This window comes from Moschus berezovskii, chromosome 9 (genome assembly GCF_049115385.1).
Source record: "Moschus berezovskii isolate FMDL1 chromosome 9, NW_MosBer_1.0, whole genome shotgun sequence".
Classification (NCBI taxonomy): Eukaryota; Metazoa; Chordata; class Mammalia; order Artiodactyla; family Moschidae; genus Moschus; species Moschus berezovskii.
Window position 1 is genome coordinate 17,589,654 of NC_142468.1, and position 20,194 is coordinate 17,609,847.

At 45.4% G+C, this 20,194-nt stretch overlaps 3 protein-coding genes and 1 non-coding gene across 10 annotated transcripts in view; 3 read left to right on the top strand and 1 right to left on the bottom strand.

The window, feature by feature from the left end:
• Positions 1 to 3,323, top strand: part of LTBP2 (latent transforming growth factor beta binding protein 2) — a 111,086-nt gene extending 107,763 nt beyond the window's left edge. For all 4 annotated transcript variants that reach the window (XM_055437347.2, XM_088839450.1, XM_088839449.1 and 1 more), the window contains 2 exons: positions 1,398 to 1,547; positions 1,993 to 3,323. In XM_055437347.2, the coding sequence (XP_055293322.2) occupies positions 1,398 to 1,547; positions 1,993 to 2,138 (296 nt within the window). In that variant the 3' untranslated portion in view covers positions 2,139 to 3,323. The remainder of the gene's footprint in view (positions 1 to 1,397; positions 1,548 to 1,992) is intronic.
• Positions 2,839 to 9,829, bottom strand: ISCA2 (iron-sulfur cluster assembly 2). Of its 3 annotated transcripts, none has more exons than XM_055437349.2 (4): positions 9,692 to 9,829; positions 9,362 to 9,467; positions 9,137 to 9,252; positions 2,839 to 8,708 (listed from the first exon to the last, which is right to left on the bottom strand). In XM_055437349.2, the coding sequence occupies exons 1-4, from the start codon at positions 9,754 to 9,756 to the stop codon at positions 8,534 to 8,536; spliced, it is 462 nt and encodes a 153-aa protein (XP_055293324.1). In that variant the 5' UTR covers positions 9,757 to 9,829; the 3' UTR covers positions 2,839 to 8,533. The 3 variants fall into 3 exon arrangements, with proteins under 3 accessions (XP_055293324.1, XP_055293326.1, XP_055293325.1); XM_055437351.2 differs by having other exon boundaries at positions 9,123 to 9,252; XM_055437350.2 differs by having other exon boundaries at positions 9,362 to 9,464; positions 9,692 to 9,802.
• A 227-nt stretch (positions 9,830 to 10,056) lies between these two features.
• Positions 10,057 to 19,469, top strand: NPC2 (NPC intracellular cholesterol transporter 2). 2 transcript variants are annotated; one of them, XM_055437352.2, is made up of 5 exons: positions 10,057 to 10,293; positions 14,169 to 14,276; positions 15,894 to 16,066; positions 18,613 to 18,730; positions 19,059 to 19,469. In XM_055437352.2, the coding sequence occupies exons 1-4, from the start codon at positions 10,212 to 10,214 to the stop codon at positions 18,697 to 18,699; spliced, it is 450 nt and encodes a 149-aa protein (XP_055293327.2). In that variant the 5' UTR covers positions 10,057 to 10,211; the 3' UTR covers positions 18,700 to 18,730; positions 19,059 to 19,469. The 2 variants fall into 2 exon arrangements, with proteins under 2 accessions (XP_055293327.2, XP_055293328.2); XM_055437353.2 differs by having other exon boundaries at positions 19,122 to 19,469.
• On the top strand, positions 17,745 to 17,939 carry LOC129563653 (U2 spliceosomal RNA). Its single transcript, XR_008687395.1, has one exon. It is a non-coding gene; the product is annotated as a U2 spliceosomal RNA (small nuclear RNA).
• Positions 19,470 to 20,194: the final 725 nt, after the last annotated feature.

Here is a 20,194-nt window from a genome sequence, read left to right on the forward strand (position 1 = left end):
TGACATCACCCTTATGGCAGAAAGTGAAGAGGAACTCAAAGGCCTCTTGATGAAAGTGAAAGAGGAGAATGAAAAGTTTGGCTTGAAGCTCAACATTCAGAATATGAAAATCATGGCATCTGGTCCCATCACTTCATGGGAAATAGATGGGGAAACAGTGGAAACAGTGTCAGACTTTATTTTTTTGGGCTCCAGAATCACTGCAGATGCTGATTGCAGCCATGAAATTAAAAGACGCTTAGTCCTTGGAAGGAAAGTTATGACCAACCTAGATAGCATATTAAAAAGCAGAGACATTACTTTGCCAACCAAGGTCCGTCTAGTCAAGGCTATGGTTTTTCCCGTGGTCATGTATGGATATGAGAGTTGGACTGTGAAGAAAGCTGATCGCCGAAGAATTGATGCTTTTGAATTGTGGTGCTGGAGAAGACTCTTGAGATTCCCTTGGACTTCAAGGAGATCCAACCAGTCCATTCTAAAGGAGATCAATCCTGGGTGTTCATTGGAAGGACTGATGCTAAAGCTGACACTCCAATACTTTGGCCACCTCATGCGACGAGTTGACTCAATGGAAAAGAGTCTGATGCTGGGCGAGATTGGGGGTGGGAGGAGACGGGGACAACAGAGAATGAAATGGCTGGATGGCATCACCAACTCGATGGACATGAGTTTGAGTGAACTCCGGGAGTTGGTGATGGACAGGGAGGCCTGGCATGCTGTGATTCATGGGGTCGCAAAGAGTCGGACACGACTGAGCGACTGAACTGAACCCCTTTAAAGGCCCGCTGTGGTGACCTGATTTGTAAGTGGCAATGACCCCAGCACTCAGGACTTGGATTCTAATAAGGAGGTTGGGCTTGGCATCTGTGCAGTGGTGCTTGCCATGGGCATAGCCACTGTATCGGACTGATCAAAACTACACTGAGGTTAGGAGGAGGGTCTTTTCCAGGGGAGGGGAGTTACTTAGAGAAAGAAGAGGGTTAGGCAGACCTGGGAGCAGTTTTGCTTTATGGTGAGTGAGGGTAGTCCCTTTTGCTACAAATCCTGTCCACCCCCAAAAAGCTATGTGAAGATTTTACTGTAACATCCTTCCACTAACCACAACAAAATCAAAACTATACAGATACCGAAGTGCTCAGGATCCCTGGTGCTGTGAAAGCAGTGAGTCCCCCCTCCCCGGAGCCTCATTTAAAGCAAGCACGTTTCCCCGTCTAAAAATGACGCATACTTAATTTTTAGGGGTATTGCCTTTTGTTTCACCATCTTTCTGTGACAGTGTTATAACCCTCCCCACCCTGACCCCAGGAGTTCATTAGGTTCCTCTGAGCAGAGGGCAAGGGGCCCAGGGCGGGGTACGAGACCTCAGCCTCCCTGGCTCTCTGACTCCCTCCTCCCAGAGCACCAGGCCGGCTTCGAAGGGCTCCAGGCAGAGGAGTGCGGCATCCTGAACGGCTGTGAGAACGGCCGCTGCGTGCGCGTGCGCGAGGGCTACACCTGTGACTGCTTCGAGGGCTTCCAGCTGGACACGGCCCACATGGCTTGTGTGGGTAGGTCTGGAATCAGGAATGCCAATGCCCCAGGGGCAGGACGGCCCTGCTGGCTCCATGTAGAATAGTCAGACTGGCCCACTGCTCACTTAGGGATGCCTGACTTCGCCTAGGTGGCAGACCCGCTGCTGCCCGCTAGCGGGCCTGCCGGGCACCAAGCCAGGTGGTGAGAGCTCCAAAGGTCTATCGCTGTGATTAGAAAGCCCCTTCCGTGGAGGTTCCTAGATAGAAGAAAGGGAAGGGCAAGACAGCGTGGTCACAGTATGGGCTCACGACCCCTGGCTTTGTGTCTGTGAGTTGCTTCCTTTGGGGCATCCTTTGGCTGCCACACGGACGATTCCACTGCGGGGCAGCGCTCAGGGTTTACTGACCAGAGGGGCACCGGGGGCAGCAGGCGATAGGCACGTGGCTCCCTACAGCTCTCTCCTCCCTCTCCTCCTCTTAGATGTGAATGAGTGTGATGACCTGAACGGGCCTGCTGCGCTCTGTGTCCATGGTCACTGCGAGAACACAGAGGGCTCCTACCGCTGCCACTGCCTCCCCGGTTATGTGGCTGAGGCAGGCCCCCCACACTGCACCGCCAAGGAGTAGCAGAGACGGGTCGAGTGTGGGCAGTTACCTGGAAATGGGCCCTGGCCACAGGCAGGGCCTTGAGGAAGCTTTCCTAGCTGGGGAGACGCTGTGAAGACACCAGCCGGAGGCCCTGCGGCCCAGCTCCCAGCCAGCCTCGCCTGCTTTTCATCTCCCCCAGCTTCGGCTCTTGCTGTGTGAGCTTCTGTCACAGCCTCCACACCGCAATGCCCTTGCTTGGCTCAAACACCACCAAGTGCTTTAATGCTTCAACCACTGGCCACGAGGCCCAGTCTGCCATCTGTCCCGGCCTTGCCATGGGATGCTGATCAAAGGACGGCCCTCAACCAGCCCCTCAAGCTGTGCAAACGTGCAAGGTCCTTCAGCCTCACGCTGCACACACCCCTTCTCTAGACATGATCCACGTATCATCCTGATGCTTCTACACCTGGATCAGAGGCCACATCTGCCCTGGAATGGCCCTTCAGAATCTATCAAGCAGAAAAAGGATGGGGCGGGGCACGGGGGAGGAGTTTGGGGAGTGATCGCCACCACTCAGCCAGTCTGGTCTGGGCCCGATTTAGCCACATCTCCACCCTGTTGCCAGTTTTGTGGCCCCAGAGAGGGTCAGAAGATGCCCTCATCTCAGAGAAACAAGACTGATACTAGCTTGCTAGTAAGAGACGCACATGAAGGGGAGCAAGGAGCTTGAGAGAGCGGCAACAGTACAATATTTATTAAAAAAATACAGGGAGTTGATGAGAAAGGGGGCACCACAGCTTTATACAGATCTAAAGAAAATAATCAGTAGCTTCAGGTAAATAACCATTCAGTCTACCCAGTGATAGCTCCTCGGCACCACAGCAAGGGCTGCCCTGAGACAGGGTGCCTATCTCCGAAGACCTCCATTAAATACATACTGCTTCTTACAGGACACACGTCTCTCCTGGGCTCTCCTTTTGTGGACACCAGTTGGGTGTGCTAAAAATAAAGACGTCTATTTTCTAGCTTCTGAAATACGGTGTAATCCTGTTTAGGAGAAGCCAGGTTCCCTGTGTTGTTTCCTCTCTCTACTCAGAGGCATCTGCCCTCTTTCCCCTTCATACAATGGCTGGCTGGCATCCCACTGAGTTTACAAGTAGAGACTCACTCCAGCCTGGGCTAGCTGGGAGTTTAGAACCACGGTGGAATAAAGAAATGAACATTTCTGGGCTATTCTGGTTTTGTTTTTATTTCATATTAAACCAAATTTCTTTACCACGTCGACTAAGTCTGAACGTTAGAGATGACACTGTGCTTACCCCCTCACCAGCTCTGCCAATATGCCTGGGTTCCAACAGAAGGTTCTTTCCCCTTCTAAGGCAAGACAAGATCTGACTTTGCATTTCTCTGATGAATGGCAATGCAAATGAACAAGGCTCCGTGTGCCTGAAGATGTGGAGATGAATCCTTTTTTCTTAAATGAATCTGTCCCGTCCTACTTCCTGCTCCGATTGTCAGCCATCACATGATAACTTATTGAACGCTTGCTATGTGCCACGCCTGTGTTGAACGCTGTACACAAATTTCATTTACTCATCCAACAATCCTACTTACTATTTTGATTCCCAATTTACAGTGGGGAACTTGGATTTACAAAGCTTAAATAATCTGCTGTAGGTCATTACACTAGTTGAGATGTTTTCAGCAGACAAAATATATAGTTCTTCAACATATGAAAATATTCTGACCTTCATTCATAATAAAAAGAAATGCAAGTGAAAACTATACAGAGACACTTTTTTAAACTATTAGATTGGTAAAAATTTAAACATTTGTTAAACATTTAGTTGGCAAGCATCTGTGGGAAAGCGGTGTACACACACATAGCTGACAGGAATATATTCTGATACAACTTCTGAAGAGGATGGCAATGTCTTTCAAAATTACAAAAGCACTTATTCTTTAAATCAGTCATTCCACTTCTTGGAATTTAAATTTAACCTTCAGATATAGTCTCACCAAATGTAAAATGACGTATGTAAGGGGTTATTTATTTTAGCATTACTTGTAATAGCAAAAGGTTAGAAACAGTGCATTGCCATGGAGCCCCCAAACAGAAAAAAAAAACATGGGGGGGGTGCTCTAAATGCCTGGATAAGATATCCAAAACAGATTAAGGGAAGAAGGAAGGTTGTACAGCAAAGTGAACCATATGCTGCTATTGCTGTTTGTCTAAAGAGAGGGAGAAGAGAAGTGGGTATGTGCTACCCTCATCTCCACCACTCCACCTCACGTGTCAGAGGACTCACCGCTCCTCAGTACACCCTGCAGGCACTGCATCTTCTTAACTGCTGCTCCCACGGCCCTACCTCCCAACCCCACACTCCTGCTGCCCATCCAGGGATGTTTCCATGCTTGCACACATACTTCCTGTGTTAGAAACACAAATATTAATAGCACACTGTGCGTGCTGTTCTGCACTTTTCTGCTTTTTTTCACGTCATACGTACTTGCACATAAAGGACTGCCTCAGTCTATTTTATAACTGTTTACTTCTCCATTGAATAGATGAATCCTAATTTATTTAATCAGCCTATTAATGGGTGTTTCCATTGTTTCTTATCTTTTGCTATTATAAATAATGCTACGATGAATATTCCTGTGCATATGTTATTTCACATTGTACCTATGGGGGTTATATCTGTGGGGTAAATTCTTAGAAACAATGGTAGTTGACGGGAAGGCCAACAGATGGATGCGCACAGGACTGGGAGACTCTTCACTGTATCCCCATTTGTGTCTTTTTGAATTTTGTACTGTGTCTTACCTATTCAAAAATAAAATATTTTTAAATACAGCTGCTGGACATAGACTGCTTAAATTTTCCCTCTCTTTATATATTTATCTAACTATGTTTTACAGTTAAAGCCAGATGATAACTGTTTCAACACTTCTTAAATCAAATTTCCTTTAAACATCCTGGTGGCATTTCTCTAGAGAAATGGCAAACAGGGATTTTAAAAGACAATCATAAACATCAATGCTGCTGCTGCTAAGTCGCTTCAGTCGTGTCCAACTCTGTGTGACCCCATAGACGGCCGCCTACCAGGCTCCCCCATCCCTGGGATTCTCCAGGTAAGAACACTGGAGTGGGTTGTCATTTCCTTCTCCAAAACATCAATGCTAGATACCTAAAAAAGTGGAGGAGCTTCCTGCTTTTGAGACACACATGCAAGGCCATGTTGCAAGGGACACTTAGACCCCGCCCACTGCAGGGTTTCAGTTCAGGGCCCGAGTTCAGGGGAGGGCTACCCGCTCCCAGCTCTGATGATCAGTGATGCCCACTTCTCTGTACAGGATGTTCCAGCCAAATTTGACCCTCCTTTTATGCTTTACAACGAAGACCAAAAGAATGGGGTGAAATTCTCAGAAGAGAAAGAAGAGTATCTTCATGGACACCTACTTTAGTAGTCCTTCCTAATCTCTTATCCCTGAATCCCCTGTAACTGGTCAACATTCCCACACAAAGAGACTAAGGGCAGGTGGGCCACCTATAGTTAACAGCCAACAACATAAAGACTCACAACATATAACAGATGGAGGGTCCCGTGCCTTCGGTTCTTGCACAATTGTTTGGCTGCAACAACCGTGGGGCATGCTGCCCAGGCATCACTAGCTTATGAAGGTAAATAAACCAATTCTGCAACAAACGGGGTCTTGATAACCTCCCCTCAAAGTAATGGGGAGGCAAAAAATCTTCCAACTGCTCCTGGAAAATTGTAACATTTACCTAAATGAACTGCACAGTGAACAAAACTTGTGAAAATGTCTGCTGGCTTTTACAGCCTGCCAGGAAGAGGGCATCTGGTCAGAAAGGCCTGCAGAAGATCCTAAACCTATTTTACCATTACTGTGTATTCCATGCCAATTGCCCACTGTCCCCTTGATGCCATTATCTCATGCCCTGTGTTCTTAAAATTTCTACATCACCCTCCTCCAGTGGAGACCTCTTGTCACCACCTCAGGCTTCCCTGTGAAGCTTTCCCAGTGTGATGAAGTAAGCTGATTTCTCCCAAACCCACTTTTTCTAAACACAAAATTCAATTATTCCATTCATACGAGGTATTTATACATAGTCTTTGGAAGAGATCCTGTTCTTGCCTAACTGACCACTGGAATTAAATGGTTTATTGAATAACTAAAGCTATTATGTTTGTACTAAGCACATCATATCAATAAATAACTCACAAAAATATCAGAGAAGATGTTTAACACTTAAAATGTAACAAAATCTCTTCTCAAGGAGGATGAAAGGGCTTAGTCTGTGCTGAAAACCTTAACAGGCCCAGGTATTGGCAGCCACTTTCAATGGCTTAGTAGAGTTAACACACAGATGCTTCTACACACTGTTTTCTGACTTTTTCCATGGCAATTTGCTAAGGAGAAAACCTGCTCAGGTTTCTGAGTGACCTTTTGTGTCTGTATACACTGCAGACACCGGAGAAGGCAATGGCAAGCCACTCCAGTACTCTTGCTTGGAAAATCCCATGGATGGAGGAGCCTGGTAGGCTGCAGTCTGTGGGGTCACTAAGGGTCGGACACGACTGAGCGACTTCACTTTCACACATCGGAGAAGGAAACGGCAACCCACTCCAGTGTTCTTGCCTGGAGAATCCCAGGGATGGGGGAGCCTGGTGGGCTTCCGTCTATGGGGTCACACAGAGTTGGACACGACTGAAGTGACTTAGCAGCAGCAGCACACTGCAGACACACAATAGTTTCATTCTAAGTCCTAGGTTTTCCCATATTGACAATGTAAGTAAGTTTCTGTCTCAGATTCTGTATTTCTATTTTTCTTACGTATAATTCTTTTATTGAATGACCTTAATTAAGTCTAGAAAAGTTTCAATCCATTCCAGAATGCAAAATTTGCTGATATGAACTTTTAGGCTCTGAAGAAAAGATGAGTTTAACCAGTAGCCCTTACAGAACCAACTTGGTTGTGGTTTCCCCAATGTCATCCTTCATTAATCATTTGTTGTGGTGGTGCTCTGTATCTTTTCCTTTAGTTGTCTGTTGCCATGCAGTTCTGGCTGCCCCAACACTGTCACATACCTACTATGGTTGTCTCTAGCTCCTTAGCCTATTTAAGTACTATACCCAAACAAGCACTTTAAAATTCATTGGAATTTGTGGCTAAAAATCTCTTCTTTCAGAGACTCTAAAGTAAGATTACCAAATTTAACAAATAAAAATATAGGATATCCAATTAAATCTGAATTTCAGATAAGCAACAAATAATTTTTAGTATTCACAGAGACACACTTATAGTAAAAATTATTTGCTATTTGTCTAAAATGCAAATTTAAATGGGCACCCTGCATTTTACGGTCCAAACTGAAAAAAAAAAAAGGTATCTTTTATCTATATCAACAAAGGGATTCCAGCTATGCAATGAGACCAGAAACATTTTACACCATAAGATAAATAAAGCAACATATTCTAAAAAGATTGTCACTAAATGAGCAAAGAATCTCTAAATGTCTTGTGTGAATATGGAGTATGGAGCTTATTTTCAAACTTATGATTCAAGCATCAGTGAGGTTTAGGTCCAAGTTTTTCTGGGTGATGGGTTATTGGTTTTGTGAATCTAACACATTCCTAAGTATGAGAAGAAAATGTATCTGCTGTAACAAATGGGAAGTGAAGAATGGGCTGCACAGAAAACAATGCTAAGTAAACTAGCACATTAAGGAAGGGTGAGATGAAAAAGATAACATTTCAAACAACAAGGTCCTACTGTACAGCACAGGGGAACTATATTCAATATCCTGTGATAAACCATAATGGAAGAGAAAATAAAAAGGAAAGTATATATGTATATAACTGAGTCACTTTGCGGTACAGCAGAGATTGGCACAGTACTGCAAATCAACTATACTTCAATAAAAGTAAGTAAATAAATAAATAAATAGCAAAACAAAAAGATAACATTTCATTTGGCTTTCTCACCCTCTCTGGTCTAGTAACACAGTGTTCAAGCTATGCAATCTGTGATTCTGATCCACAACACAAATAAGGACTTTCTTTAAAATGAAGCTTTTATACATAGCTATACACATTTGTACAAGTAGCTCTGAAGGCCAGAGAAGTAACTCCTGGAACCTTGGAGGCTCTAGAGATGATACTGGTTTTAACCAGTTACTAAATCTTAGGTAACAGCATCCACAGGCTTGGCCTTACAACTGTGTAGGAGAAATTAAATCAAGAGTAAAAGTTTCACATTCTGAAAATAGTGGTGAAACAACATCCTGGATTAAGGGAAAATAAAATTGAGAGAGGGTCATGATGGGAAGGAAACTTCTAGAATTGTGCTAATCCCAGGTTCCTCAATCAGTCAGATGGTAGCAATCTCCGGGTCACTTGTCATCACATCAAAGTTTGACAGAGAAGGATGATCCACAAGAGCAACCTTGCTGCGCTTGGGGATTGTTCAACACTTGAAATGAGCTTCGGATCAGTTCTTGGCTGAAGTCCACATGGGCCCCTTTGACGAAGGCCAAGCTATCAGAGTCAACCACCACTCTTGCCCCACCCTTTTCAAACACCCTGAAAAGAAGGAAGGCATTAATGAACATCATGAACACCAGAAACGTAACACCCTCTGAGCCCAGAGATGCCCATCCTGTTTTCTAAAATACGGAGGAAACTTCCCTTATGACAGGTGCTGATTTTCTTGAAGACAAAAGATTCAATGGAAAGAATACTGGGAAATGTTTAGAATTTTAGGCCTGGAAACTTTCCAGTCGAGCCTGACTCTCTACCAATGACCCTTTGGACTTAAGCCAATTTTCCTCCTATGACTTAGTTATTTTGAATCAAGGCAACAAATCTTCATTGTATCCCCACTGTGTGAGAAGGGTGGTGCAATGTTATCCTTAGCAGAAGTTTTAAATGTGGAATAAAAGTGCACCTTAAATTGGAGGCACTTTTATCCCTCCTGCACATTCTCAGAGGACCCACCCCTTTCTCCTTGCCTGTCGTCGGGGTTGATAACTGTATCCAGTGAAAATTTGTACTGGAATCCGGAGCATCCACCTCCCTCCACCTCCAGTCTGAGGAATTCAGACCCTTCGGTGATTTCCAGAAGCCTCTGAAATGCAGGAAGGAGGGTCAAGAATGCCAGGCAAGGAGAGAAAGAAGGGTGGGCCAAAAGGAAGTCCTTCCCCGCCACCACCCCTGACGCGCGACCGGCTTCTCACCTGGACGCAGCTGTCGGTGAGGTGGATCTGCCCTTCGCCAGCTTCGGGGCTAGAGGACGACACGTCCCGAAGCGCCCGGGGTCCGCGGGAGGCCGCGAGGAGCCTGCTGTGCAAGGGAGGAGGGTGAGACTAGGAGCAGAAGAGCACCTAGAGCCCTCCACCTAGACAGCCCCACGCCAAACCTTAAGTCCCCCGACCCGGACAGCCTCACGCCAAACCTGAAGTCCCCCCACCTGGACAGCCTCACGCCAAACTTTCACCTCCCCCGCGAGCCTTAGTTTCGCCAGAGTCCTGGAGGGGCTAACCAGGTGCTTTCCTAGGCTTGGTTACCTGCTCCTTTGCCAGGGAGTCACCACTCTCAGGGCCACAACTGTTAGCCCTCGGACGGCCGCCATTTTCTTCTGCAAGCTCCGCCCCCTCACATTTCCCCAATCGCTTTCTGCGCCTGGGCCTCGGGAGGCGGGATCCACGGAAACCCCGCCCCTGAGCACATCTATTGGGAGATGCGGAAGGTGGAGGAATTTGATTGGCTAGAGATGTTCCCGTTGCGGAAGCGGGGTCGCACCCACAAAGCCCAGGAGGAGCGCTGGCGAGAGGAGGCGTGCCGGATGAAGATGGATCCCGCTTGCCCCGCGGCGGAGCGGAGCGGATGGGCGGAGTTTGTGAGAGTCCCGGACCCCTTGTCTGGCTCCGTGGACCCGGGGGCGGGGCGCGGGCAGGCCTCGGCCCCGCTGGCCAGCGACCGGTCGCCTGACTGGGCTCCTCCTCCGGCCCGGCCCATCCCTGAAGACTTTATCTTGTGACCGAGACAGCTGTTTCTCCCTTCCTTGAGCTTGGAGCCTCAGCAGAGATGCGTTTCTTGGCCGTCGCGTTCCTGTTCCTGGCACTCAGTGCCTCCGCCCTGGCCGAGCCGGTGAAATTCAAGGACTGCGGTGAGCCCCGGGGCCAGTCCGAAGTTCCCGCGCCCTCTGCGGGAGTCCCTGACAGAATCTGATGCTAAGACTGCTGGGCTGGGTTTGGCGGGTCCTGCGAGCAGCCAAACTTAGCCTCGGACCCTTCGTGGAGTGGGCTGGAGTCGGTTGGGGTAGGGGACAAGGTGCTGGCCTGGATAAAACGCGACCTCTCACAACTTTATCTGATCAACCCATGTTTGGGTCCCAGCACATTCCTGGAGGTGGGCTTTTTGCTAAAGTTTCCTAAAGTTTATAGGGCAAACAACCAAAGGTTCATTTGCCGCTTGGGGCGTCAGGAGTGCGGTGCAAAACTTCTCTTTATTTATGCCTTGTGTCTTGGGTGCCCGCTCCCTCCCCACTCCTTTTGCTTTTCTTTTACATTTCCCTTTTGATGACACATCAAAAGTCAATTCTCCTTTCATGAGCTATTCCTTTAGGGCTTCCTTTTGGGCTATGGCACTTTTAATTCTTTCCAGTTTTCTCCTCCTATTTATAAAACTCTTGTTTCTGGTTGCAACTTGTGATGCATAACCCTCTCTTGCAACTGTGGTTGGAATCTTTGATGAGAAATACAACGGAGTAGAAATTGGTGAGTTCCTTCAGTCAAATCTATCCAAATTAAATGTTTGAGCAGAGCTTTTCTGAAGTGGAGAGGTGTAATGGTAAGTGAGAGAAAAATGAAACTGACTTCATAAAATTTGTGAACTGGAAGGAAACTTGGAGATCCTATAATCAATCATGGGCTTTCCAGGTGGCACTAGTGGTGAAGAACTTGCCTGCCAATGCAGGAGATGTAAGAGAGGAGGTTTGATCCCTGAGTTGGGAAGATCCACTGGAGGAGGAAATGGCAATCCATTCCAATATTCTTGTGTGGGAAATCCCATGGACAGAGAAGCCTCATGGGCTACAGTCCATGAGGCCGCAAAGAGTCAGACATGACTGAGCGCACACGCATAGTCAATCATCGAGTTTCAGAGATGTTAAGTAACTCACCCAATCACACAGCATAGTGACAACCAGAATAAATGTGCTTCTTTACACCCAGTGCCCAGGTAATAGTAACTGCCCAATAAATATTTGTTGGGAAAGTAAATGAGGGAATAAATACTCCTTCCACTATATTTCCGAAATTCATGTTGAGGCAAGAGCAGAATTGGGGGCTAGGGCTAGGAGTGATCAAGGAATAAAAATTGCGGGCCTATTAATGCTTAACAAATGCTGCTCCACTGAACTAGGAGACTGGCATTTGAAGATGGTATTATCACCTCACATTACTACCTGTCCCTCCATTAAACTTAGTGGCCAACTTTGGATGAAAACACTGTGTTAACTTTATCAACTCATTCAACTCTTGCAGTCTGAAACCGTCACATAAAGTAACTTGCCCAAGTTCTTACAGCTCATAAACAGTAGGAAACTAGTGGGTGTTTGTGAGTCAGTTTGGATTTCAACAGTAGCATTAACATTAAAAAAAAAAAAAAACTAAGGAAACTGAATCTTGAGATTGCTCTGCTCATGTGAAAAAACCAGGTGTACACCTATGGCAAGAACTTCTTAAGGGAAGGAGAGTTTCAGTGACAGACTTTCAATTTACTTTTGAATTGGGAAATACAATGTAAAAACTTCAGTGCCCACATCAAAAGGTTTTTTGAGTCCCACTTTGCCTCCTTTCTCCTAAAGTGGTATTTCCTCAAGTCAGAAATGGGACCGAGCAAACTAGTTTTGCAATTTTTGAGAGTTAGGACTGAGAAATTTGCTCTGTTGACACTGGAAATTCAAGAACCTCTTGTCAAGAAAAAGAAAAAACAAACCAAAATTGAATGAAGTAGCTAGGTACTCGGAGAAGGCAATGGCACCCCTCACCAGTACTCTTGCCTGAGAAATCCCATGGACGGAGGAGCCTGGTAGGCTGCAGTCCATGGGGTTGAGAAGACTTGGACACGACTGAGCGACTTCACTTTCACTTTTCACTTTCATGCACTGGAGAAGGAAATGGCAACCCACTCCAGTGTTCTTGCCTAGAGAATCCCAGGGACAGAGGAACCTGGTGGGCTGTCGTCTATGGGGTCGCACAGAGTCGGACACGACTGATGCAACTTAGCAGCAGCAGCAGCAGCTAAGTACTATCCTCTAGATCAGTAGAGGGTACTGAGGGTATTCAGTACCTCCTGGATCATGTGAGCCAGCCTTGATAGAAACTAGAAGTTGAAAGTTTCAGCATAAGCACTGGTTTTTTAATAAGTTGTTGATTAGGTTCTGGATATTTTTTTCTCATGGTCCTAGAAGATAGGACAGAGTGGAAGAGAGTGCTTAGAGAAAAGAATCCTGTATTTATGTTTTGAGGACTTTGCTGTGATGGAGAAGCAAGTTGAGATAGGGGACAGCAAAGTATGGTTTACAGAACTAGCTGGAGCAGTCAGTGTTAGTCAAAACAAGGAAACTGATCCTCCCAAGAAAATGTGCTCTCAACCTGCCATTTTCTTTGTCTTCATACACTGTACATTTGAGACAGTCCGTTCTATTGTCTAGATCCAAAATTTCTACCCACAAAGTAAATTTGAGGTGAGAGGCTCACCTTTTGTGTCAAAGGGGAACTTGCTAACCCAGACAGGAGCAGCTGCTCTAGATTGAATTCATGGACTAAATGCCAGTATGATGGTGATGATGTGTGTGTGTGTGTGTGTGTGTGTGTTCATGCTCAGTTGTGTCCGACTCTGTGACCCCATGAACTGTTGCCCTCCAGGCTCCTCTGTCCATGGAATTTTCCAGGCAAGAAGACTGGAGTGGGTTGCCATTTCCTCCTTTAGGGGATCTTCCTGACCCAGGGATGAAACCCATGTCTCTTGTGTCTCCTGCCTTGGCAGGTGGAGTCTTTAGAACTTGAGCCACCTGGGAATTGCCCCAGTATAATGATAGTAATGGTGAATACCTGTATAGCATTACTATGTTCTAAGCACTTATTAAGAGTTATAATGTATTAGCTCACCTACCCTCTGAGGTAGGTACTGTTATTAGCCCCAGGGAGGCTAAGTATCTTGCCTTAAGTTTCCACGATACTTAATGGAGCCAGTGAGTTCACAGCCAGGTGTCGGATCCCAGAGTCTAGCTCTCAGCAATGGTATATGAGTGGTGGAGCTTAAACTTACCCAGTTTTTTACTTCTATTCTCTCCCATTCAGCTGTCTCGTTTCAGGGGCCTGGATGAAGTAAGAAGATTCTTAAAGATTTGTGCTTAACTTTTCTTGGTCAGAGTATTTTTGTCCTTATTTAGACTGGCGGGGGAAAAAAGTCACACTCCCTGTCTCCAACCACTTATTTTGAAGAACATGGGTTCCAGAGTAGAGTGTACACCTCTGCTCTGTGTATCTCAAATGTGTGCTTGAAACTGTTCTCATTGGTAGCAGTATTCAAAGCCCAGAGACCATGAGTTGGATAGCCACCAGGGCAGGATTGAAAGACCAGGGGTGGGTGGGGGGAAGGACAGTTAAGAGAGCAGCCAGACTCAAGATTACAACTGGAAAGAGTAGCCTTAGATCCCAAGTGGAAACAGTAGCTATGTGACTTGAGTCATCACTTAAGCCCTGTGTGCCACTTTCAGATCCTGTGTCAGGATGGAAGGAGGGGTGGGGATGGTTTTCCCTGGTGGAACCCTCCCAGCTTGTAGAGCAGGGGAGCTGGCTATGTGTACGTGATCATTTCCTTCATTCCCCTCCACCTGTCAAATATGAGTAGTTTCTCACCACCCTGCTGGTCCCAGTGGTCTCATTGGGAAGGCAGAGCACCTTCCATTAGGTAGGAGACAGCCGAGGTGATTTGTTTTCCCTCCCATCCAAACATATTGTTCTTCTTTTGCAGGTTCTGGGGTCGGAGTTATAAAGGAAGTGAATGTGAGCCCATGTCCCACCCAGCCCTGCAAACTGCACAAAGGACAGTCTTACAGTGTCAATGTCACGTTCACCAGTAGTAAGTAAAAGTGGTTTTTACCTTCAAATTTAACTTAAAGCGTGACATCAATCTAAGAATTGGAGTGAGCGTGGGACTGTGAGGAGGAGGGAATTGCAGTCAGGAATTCCTTGACTTCCCTCTCAGTGGACACCATGCTCTTACACACCCTTCTCATACTGGGTCCCCCTAAGTGGACACCATGCTTTTACACACCCTTCTCATACTGGGTCCCCATGCCTGTTTCTTGGAGTCCGTAGTTGCCAGACTCCCTTTAAGCAAAGGGGATTTCCATGTGTTCACAGGTCAGAGAAGACAGCTTGTCTTATTGTGGTCCATATTACACAGCAGATTTCATGGGAATGTCAACTCTTTAGCTACAGACTGCAGAGTGTTAGTACCAACCTAATTCTGTAAACTTTAGAACTCTTCCAAAATGTTATTTCAAGCAGTATATCTTCCAGTTATTAAGCCTATATTCTGGCTGAAAATATAGGAGCAATTAATATTTAGCCTCTGTAAGGTTTGGGGAACTTACTCTTGACCCAAGAAACAACCAAGAAGTCCAAGCTTGCTTCTTCAACTTGAAGAAATATTATTGGAACTTGTTTATTTCTTCTTTATTCATCTCCTTCAGATTCCCAGGAATCTAGACCAATGTAAAATCTCTGTTTCTAAAAAAGGCAGCTGCTCTGAATCTTCCCCTCATTTTCTATCCTCTGGAAATAGACTAATAAAAAAATCTCAGAGTTCCTATCCTCTCTTGTTCATAAGCCTAAAGAGAGCTCTAAGTCCTACAGTTGTTATCTCTCCTGGAGAAATACCCCATCCCCTCTATTGTTCCAAATCAAAAATGTATCTTCTCAACAAAAGTAATTCCCAGCTGGGAGACAGAAAGAACAGAGCCAATATTCTGGATCTCCAGAAGAATCTAATAGCTCATAACTCCAATTACCCTAATTTTATTATGTTTATTCCTCCTGCCTTTTGATTTGGAGGGTAAAGGTGAGCAAGAAATGTACCTTTCTCTTACCCAGTTTCTAAAGAGTTACTGCTTTCACTACTGTTACAGGCCATGTCATTTCTGTGGAAACTTCTAGTCTCTCTTTCTGTATTGTCTCTCCACTTTATTCTTAATTTTTATTGGAATCCTTAGGACAGGGTATTTGAGAATTCAGAGACCACACTCTTTAAGATGCACAATACACTTTGACAGAATCTGATGCAGATAGTAAACAGAAAGTTGACTGCCAAAAATTAGTGGAACAAAAATTATGGAACAAGCTGTTCCATAAGGTTATTTATCCAGGTAGCTGATTCTTTTAAGAAACTGAAAGGCAGTGAAGAGCAAGGTGGGGTTAAGAGCAAAGAAAAGAGCCCCCACTGATTATTTTTATTTTTGTATAATTCAGTAATTTTTCAAGTTCCCGAGTGATTACTCTCTGCATAGCATTCACGAAAGTACTAAATGTAACTGCAAAGAGAAATAGACCCTAGGAATTAAGAGGTACATACTTCAGTTTGCCATCACAGCAGTGCCATTGCTTGAGACTATGTCTGAATTCTTTATTTAGAGTTTGGAAATAGGCTATTTCCTTCGCTATCTGATTCTCTTTTTTTTTTTTCTTTCCCTCTTAGATACTCAGTCTCAAAGTAGCAAGGCTGTGGTACATGGTATTGTGATGGGCATCCCAGTTCCCTTTCCCATTCCTGAGTCTGATGGTTGTAAGTCTGGAATCAGATGCCCCATCGAAAAAGATAAGACCTATAACTACGTGAACAAACTTCCCGTGAAGAGTGAATACCCCTCTGTAAGTGACATTGTGATTGGGAACACTGAAAGTCCTGTGACTAGTTTGGAAATCAGAGGAGAAGGGGCAGGAAGAAAAGATTAGAACAGGAATCTTTCGTCTCTGAGGAAGAAGCGAATGCCTAAGGGATAGGAGTATGGGAATCGTGAGATGCAGAGTTCTCACTGTGTCCCTTCGTTCTTTGTCTCTTGCCTAATGGTTGAAAAGTGAGAGTGTTAGTCGCTCAGTCATATCCAGTTCTTTCCGACCCCATGGACTGTAGCCTGCCAAGCTCCTCTGTCCATGGAATTCTCCAGTCAAGAATACTGGAGTGGGTTGCCAGTTCCTTCTCCAGGGGATCCTTCCCTCTCCAAGGCTTGAACCCATGCCTCCTGTATAGGCAGGCAGATTCTTTACCACTGAGCCAGCCAGGGAAGCCCTACAGAATTTTAGCTAGGTATCAGATAGTTCAAGATTTCAAGTAGTCGTCACATTGTCACTAGAAAAACCTGGTCTCTCCATTAATCTCTTAACAAGAGAGCAGTCATGTGTGAGGTCCATAGCAGAGTGGTAGCTTTTTCCTCTCTGCTTGCTCTCCTCCACCCCACCCCCACCCTCACCTCTGACTCACACGGCTACACCTGCCTCTTCATCTGCGGGGTACGTGAGATAGAGCCTGCTAGAATGGGCCTGTGCTAACGATTATGAATCTTGCTAAGAATGGAGGACGTAAAGGGACTGCTCTTTTCAATGAAGAGAAGGAGCTGCATTTCTTAAAAGGAGATCGAGTCAGACCAGGAGCAGTCTGGCCATTTTTCCATAGAGACAGCCAGTAATTGAAGAACATTCTAAAAAGACTCAAATATAGGGAGTCTGTGCTTACCATGCACGTGCGCTCAGTCACTAAGTTGCGTCCAACTCTTTGCAACCCCATGGACTGTAGCCCGCCAGGCTCCTTTGTCCATCAGATTCTCCAGGCAAGAATACTGCAGTGGGTTGCCATGCCCTCCTCCAGGGGATCTTCCCAACCCAGGGATTAAACACAGGTCTCCTGCACTGCAGGCAGATTCTTTACCATCCGAGCCACTGGGGAAGCCCCTAGGGAGTCTGTGTTTGAGAGATATCAGAGGCGCTAAAGGCCGGGGACAGATTTGTAGATTAACTTGCAGACCAGCCATGTAATCATGGGCATATCTGAGCCTCAGTAACTTAAATCAAGTCTAATTAGGACCCCATACAGAATAGGCACTTAATATATGGTAGTTATTGTTCAGTGACATTTCGTTTGTTGTTAGTTTCTGTTTTGTTGCTCTGCAGGGCTTAAGTGACATTTCGTTTGAAAACCAGCTCAAACTATGTTAATGTGTACAGTAAGTGAAACAGTAGTTAATGTGTACTAGTCTTGAACGGTAACCCACTCCGGTATTCTTGCCTGGAGAATCCCATGGACGGAGAAACCTGGTAGGTTACAGTCCACGGGGTCGCAAAGAGTCGGACACGACTGAGCGACGGAACGGAACGGAAGTCTTGAAAAACTTACCAAACAAGTTTCAAAGCTGGGTATCAGTGTTATCCAAATGTTGCATTCTGAAGAAACATTTTGAGTGCAAAAGAGAGATTGTAACTAAAAGCAAGTAAGCTAAGGTCCACATAAGAAAGAACTGGCCAAGGTGCCAGTGATCTATAAAGAATTAGAAGGATCACTTCTCAGCCTTTTGGCTAAGATCAAGTATAGTATCTGTTCTTATCAGTTTAACATCTGATTCATTCTCTATCCAAGGAAAATATATTAAATGAATTTTTGGAGCAGGAAGTTGGAATAGGAGCTTGCTTGCTCCGTCCACTCCACGCATCGACTTGGTATTGCAGTACTTCCAGGAACAGTGCACCCACCTCCACAAGCCTTGGGGGAAATTAAAAAAAAAAAAAAAGGAGACAGCTCCTAGTGTAACCAGTCAAAGCAGAGATCTCTATAGGGGTATAATGTCAAAAAAATGGCTTAAGGACATTAATCAAAGCTATATTGCCACAAAGGTCATTGTCCCTGAAAGTATTCATACAACCCTAAACTTCTCTGGACATCCTTTGTGCTTTGACATTTCTTTTTTCAGCTAATAAGTAAGTTTCCTGAGACCCAGGAATCGAACTATTTACTCTCTGCTCTTCATAGTTAAAATTGGGAGAAGCTGGATCATGTTGTCAAAATGCATGTGAAATTGTTTAAAATTCTTTGTCATGGGTGCCTTCATTTATGTATCACTGATCTAAGAGGAAAAAGAATGCTTTAGAAATTTTATTTAAGAAGCTAACTTGACTAGGATGCAGTACTACTAACAGTAAATCCTAGGTGTAACTTGGTTTACCCTTCTAAGCTTAAGGACACAGGCTGTGCCTGCATCCCACCCAAACAGCCTTCATGATGGCATGATTTAGGAAGAAAAGTATGAGGAATAGACAGTTTGTTACAATTTCCATCTAGGATTCATAGTTAAAATTCATAGTTAAACCCATTCTGGATTGAGGTGAGGTCCTAGTTTCATTTTTCTTGATTCTTTTTCTTTCTCCAGATTAAAGTGGTAGTGGAGTGGGAACTCACGGATGACAAAAACCAACATTTCTTCTGCTGGCAGATCCCAATAGAGGTTGAAGCCTAGAGCTGTTCAGTGCCAATATGTCCATCTGGGGGTGAGAGAGCATGGGTAGAGGGAGGGGAGGGGAAATCAAGTCTAAGCTCAGTCAGTTCCATAAGATGAAAGGAATTTTGAGACTGCCATTTTATGCCTCTCAACCTCCAAAAGCGTCTTAAGACCCTGTTCCTGAGAGCTTGGAACTGTCGCCCTTGTATTATCCTTTGTAAAAGGGTTGGATTATCCAACTTTTCTTTCCAAGAGAAAGTGAGACTGCAGGGATTGATTCAGTTGTCTTCAGGTTTCGGAGGTTTTTTTGTTGGTTTTGGCAGGTTTTGGTTTTGGTTTGGATTTTTTTTGTCTTGTTGTTTTGCTTTTGGAATAAGGAGGGTGTCACCAGACAGAACCTGAATGAAGCTGCTTGGGGGACACCTGATAACTTGCCCTAGGCTGCCGGCCCTTGCAGCAGAGGAAGGGTTCCAAACCGCAGCAGTCTACCTGGGATCACGCCTGCAGGTTCCTTGTCTCCACGTGCCTCCTTGAGCTCAGTGCATCCAGCCAGTGAGCCTCCTCACGACTAGCTCCAGCTCTTTCTCCGGCCGTGACCTGCTCTGCAGCGGCGTCACCGAAATTTCTCTGCGGTTAGCTGATGTCTCCTTTTCTATCTTAGGTCATTTTCATTAATTGCAGCATTTGATTAGCAGGTGTTTTGATTTTTTTTTTTTAACAGTACTAACTTGTGACCTCTTTATGCATGTCTTTTTGAATAAACAAACACTTGGCAATCTTCTTTTGCATTTGGGCTGTGGACAACTTCTTTTACCCAGTGTGTTACCCCAGATCCATGGGAGGTGAGCATCCGGTCCCATGGTCCCCAAGTACAGTAAAGACATGACTTTCAGAAACTGCTGTTTCTCCCTTTCACACAGGACTCACCTCTGTGTCTGACATAAAATGACCTTGTTTGCTTCACTTTGCACAATCTTATACCACCAAGGGTGCTTGAAAGAAACAGTGAAGGCAAGCATCCCCTAGTGGAATAGCAGCATCTGCAAGGTCAAGCGGAGAAGGCAATGGCAAGCCACTCCAGTACTCTTGCCTAGAAAATCCCATGGGTGGAGGAGCCTGGAAGGCTGCAGTCCGTGGGGTCGCTAAGGGTCGGACACGACTGAGCGACTTCACTTTCACTTTTCACTTTCACACATTGGAGAAGGAAATGGCAACCCACTCCAGTGTTCTTGCCTGGAGAATCCCAGAGACGGGGGAGCCTGGTGGGCTTCCGTCTATGGGGTCGCACAGAGTCGGACACGACTGAAGTGACTTAGCAGCAGCAGCAGCAGCAGCAGCAAGGTCAAGAGAACTGAATGTGCGGTGGGAGCGGGAAGTAAGAAGTTATAAGTTGGCATAAGCATTGTAATCTTCAGGAACCTTCTGCCATGGAGAAAGTCTAGAAGCTTAAAGATGAAATGTGAAGTTGCAGCAAGTACTGGCTGAATTATTTAAATCTTGGAGTATCCTGCTC

Coding starts and splice junctions, on each gene's coding strand:
- ISCA2 (XM_055437349.2), bottom strand. CDS start 9,756: ATGGCGGCCGTCCGAGGGCTAACAGTTGTGGCCCTGAGAGTGGTGACT. Junction 9,468..9,691: donor ACTCCCTGGCAAAGGAGCAG/GTAACCAAGCCT, acceptor TCCCTTGCACAG/CAGGCTCCTCGCGGCCTCCC. Junction 9,253..9,361: donor TCACCGACAGCTGCGTCCAG/GTGAGAAGCCGG, acceptor CCTGCATTTCAG/AGGCTTCTGGAAATCACCGA.
- NPC2 (XM_055437352.2), top strand. CDS start 10,212: ATGCGTTTCTTGGCCGTCGCGTTCCTGTTCCTGGCACTCAGTGCCTCC. Junction 10,294..14,168: donor GGTGAAATTCAAGGACTGCG/GTGAGCCCCGGG, acceptor CTTCTTTTGCAG/GTTCTGGGGTCGGAGTTATA. Junction 16,067..18,612: donor TGAAGAGTGAATACCCCTCT/GTAAGTGACATT, acceptor TTCTTTCTCCAG/ATTAAAGTGGTAGTGGAGTG.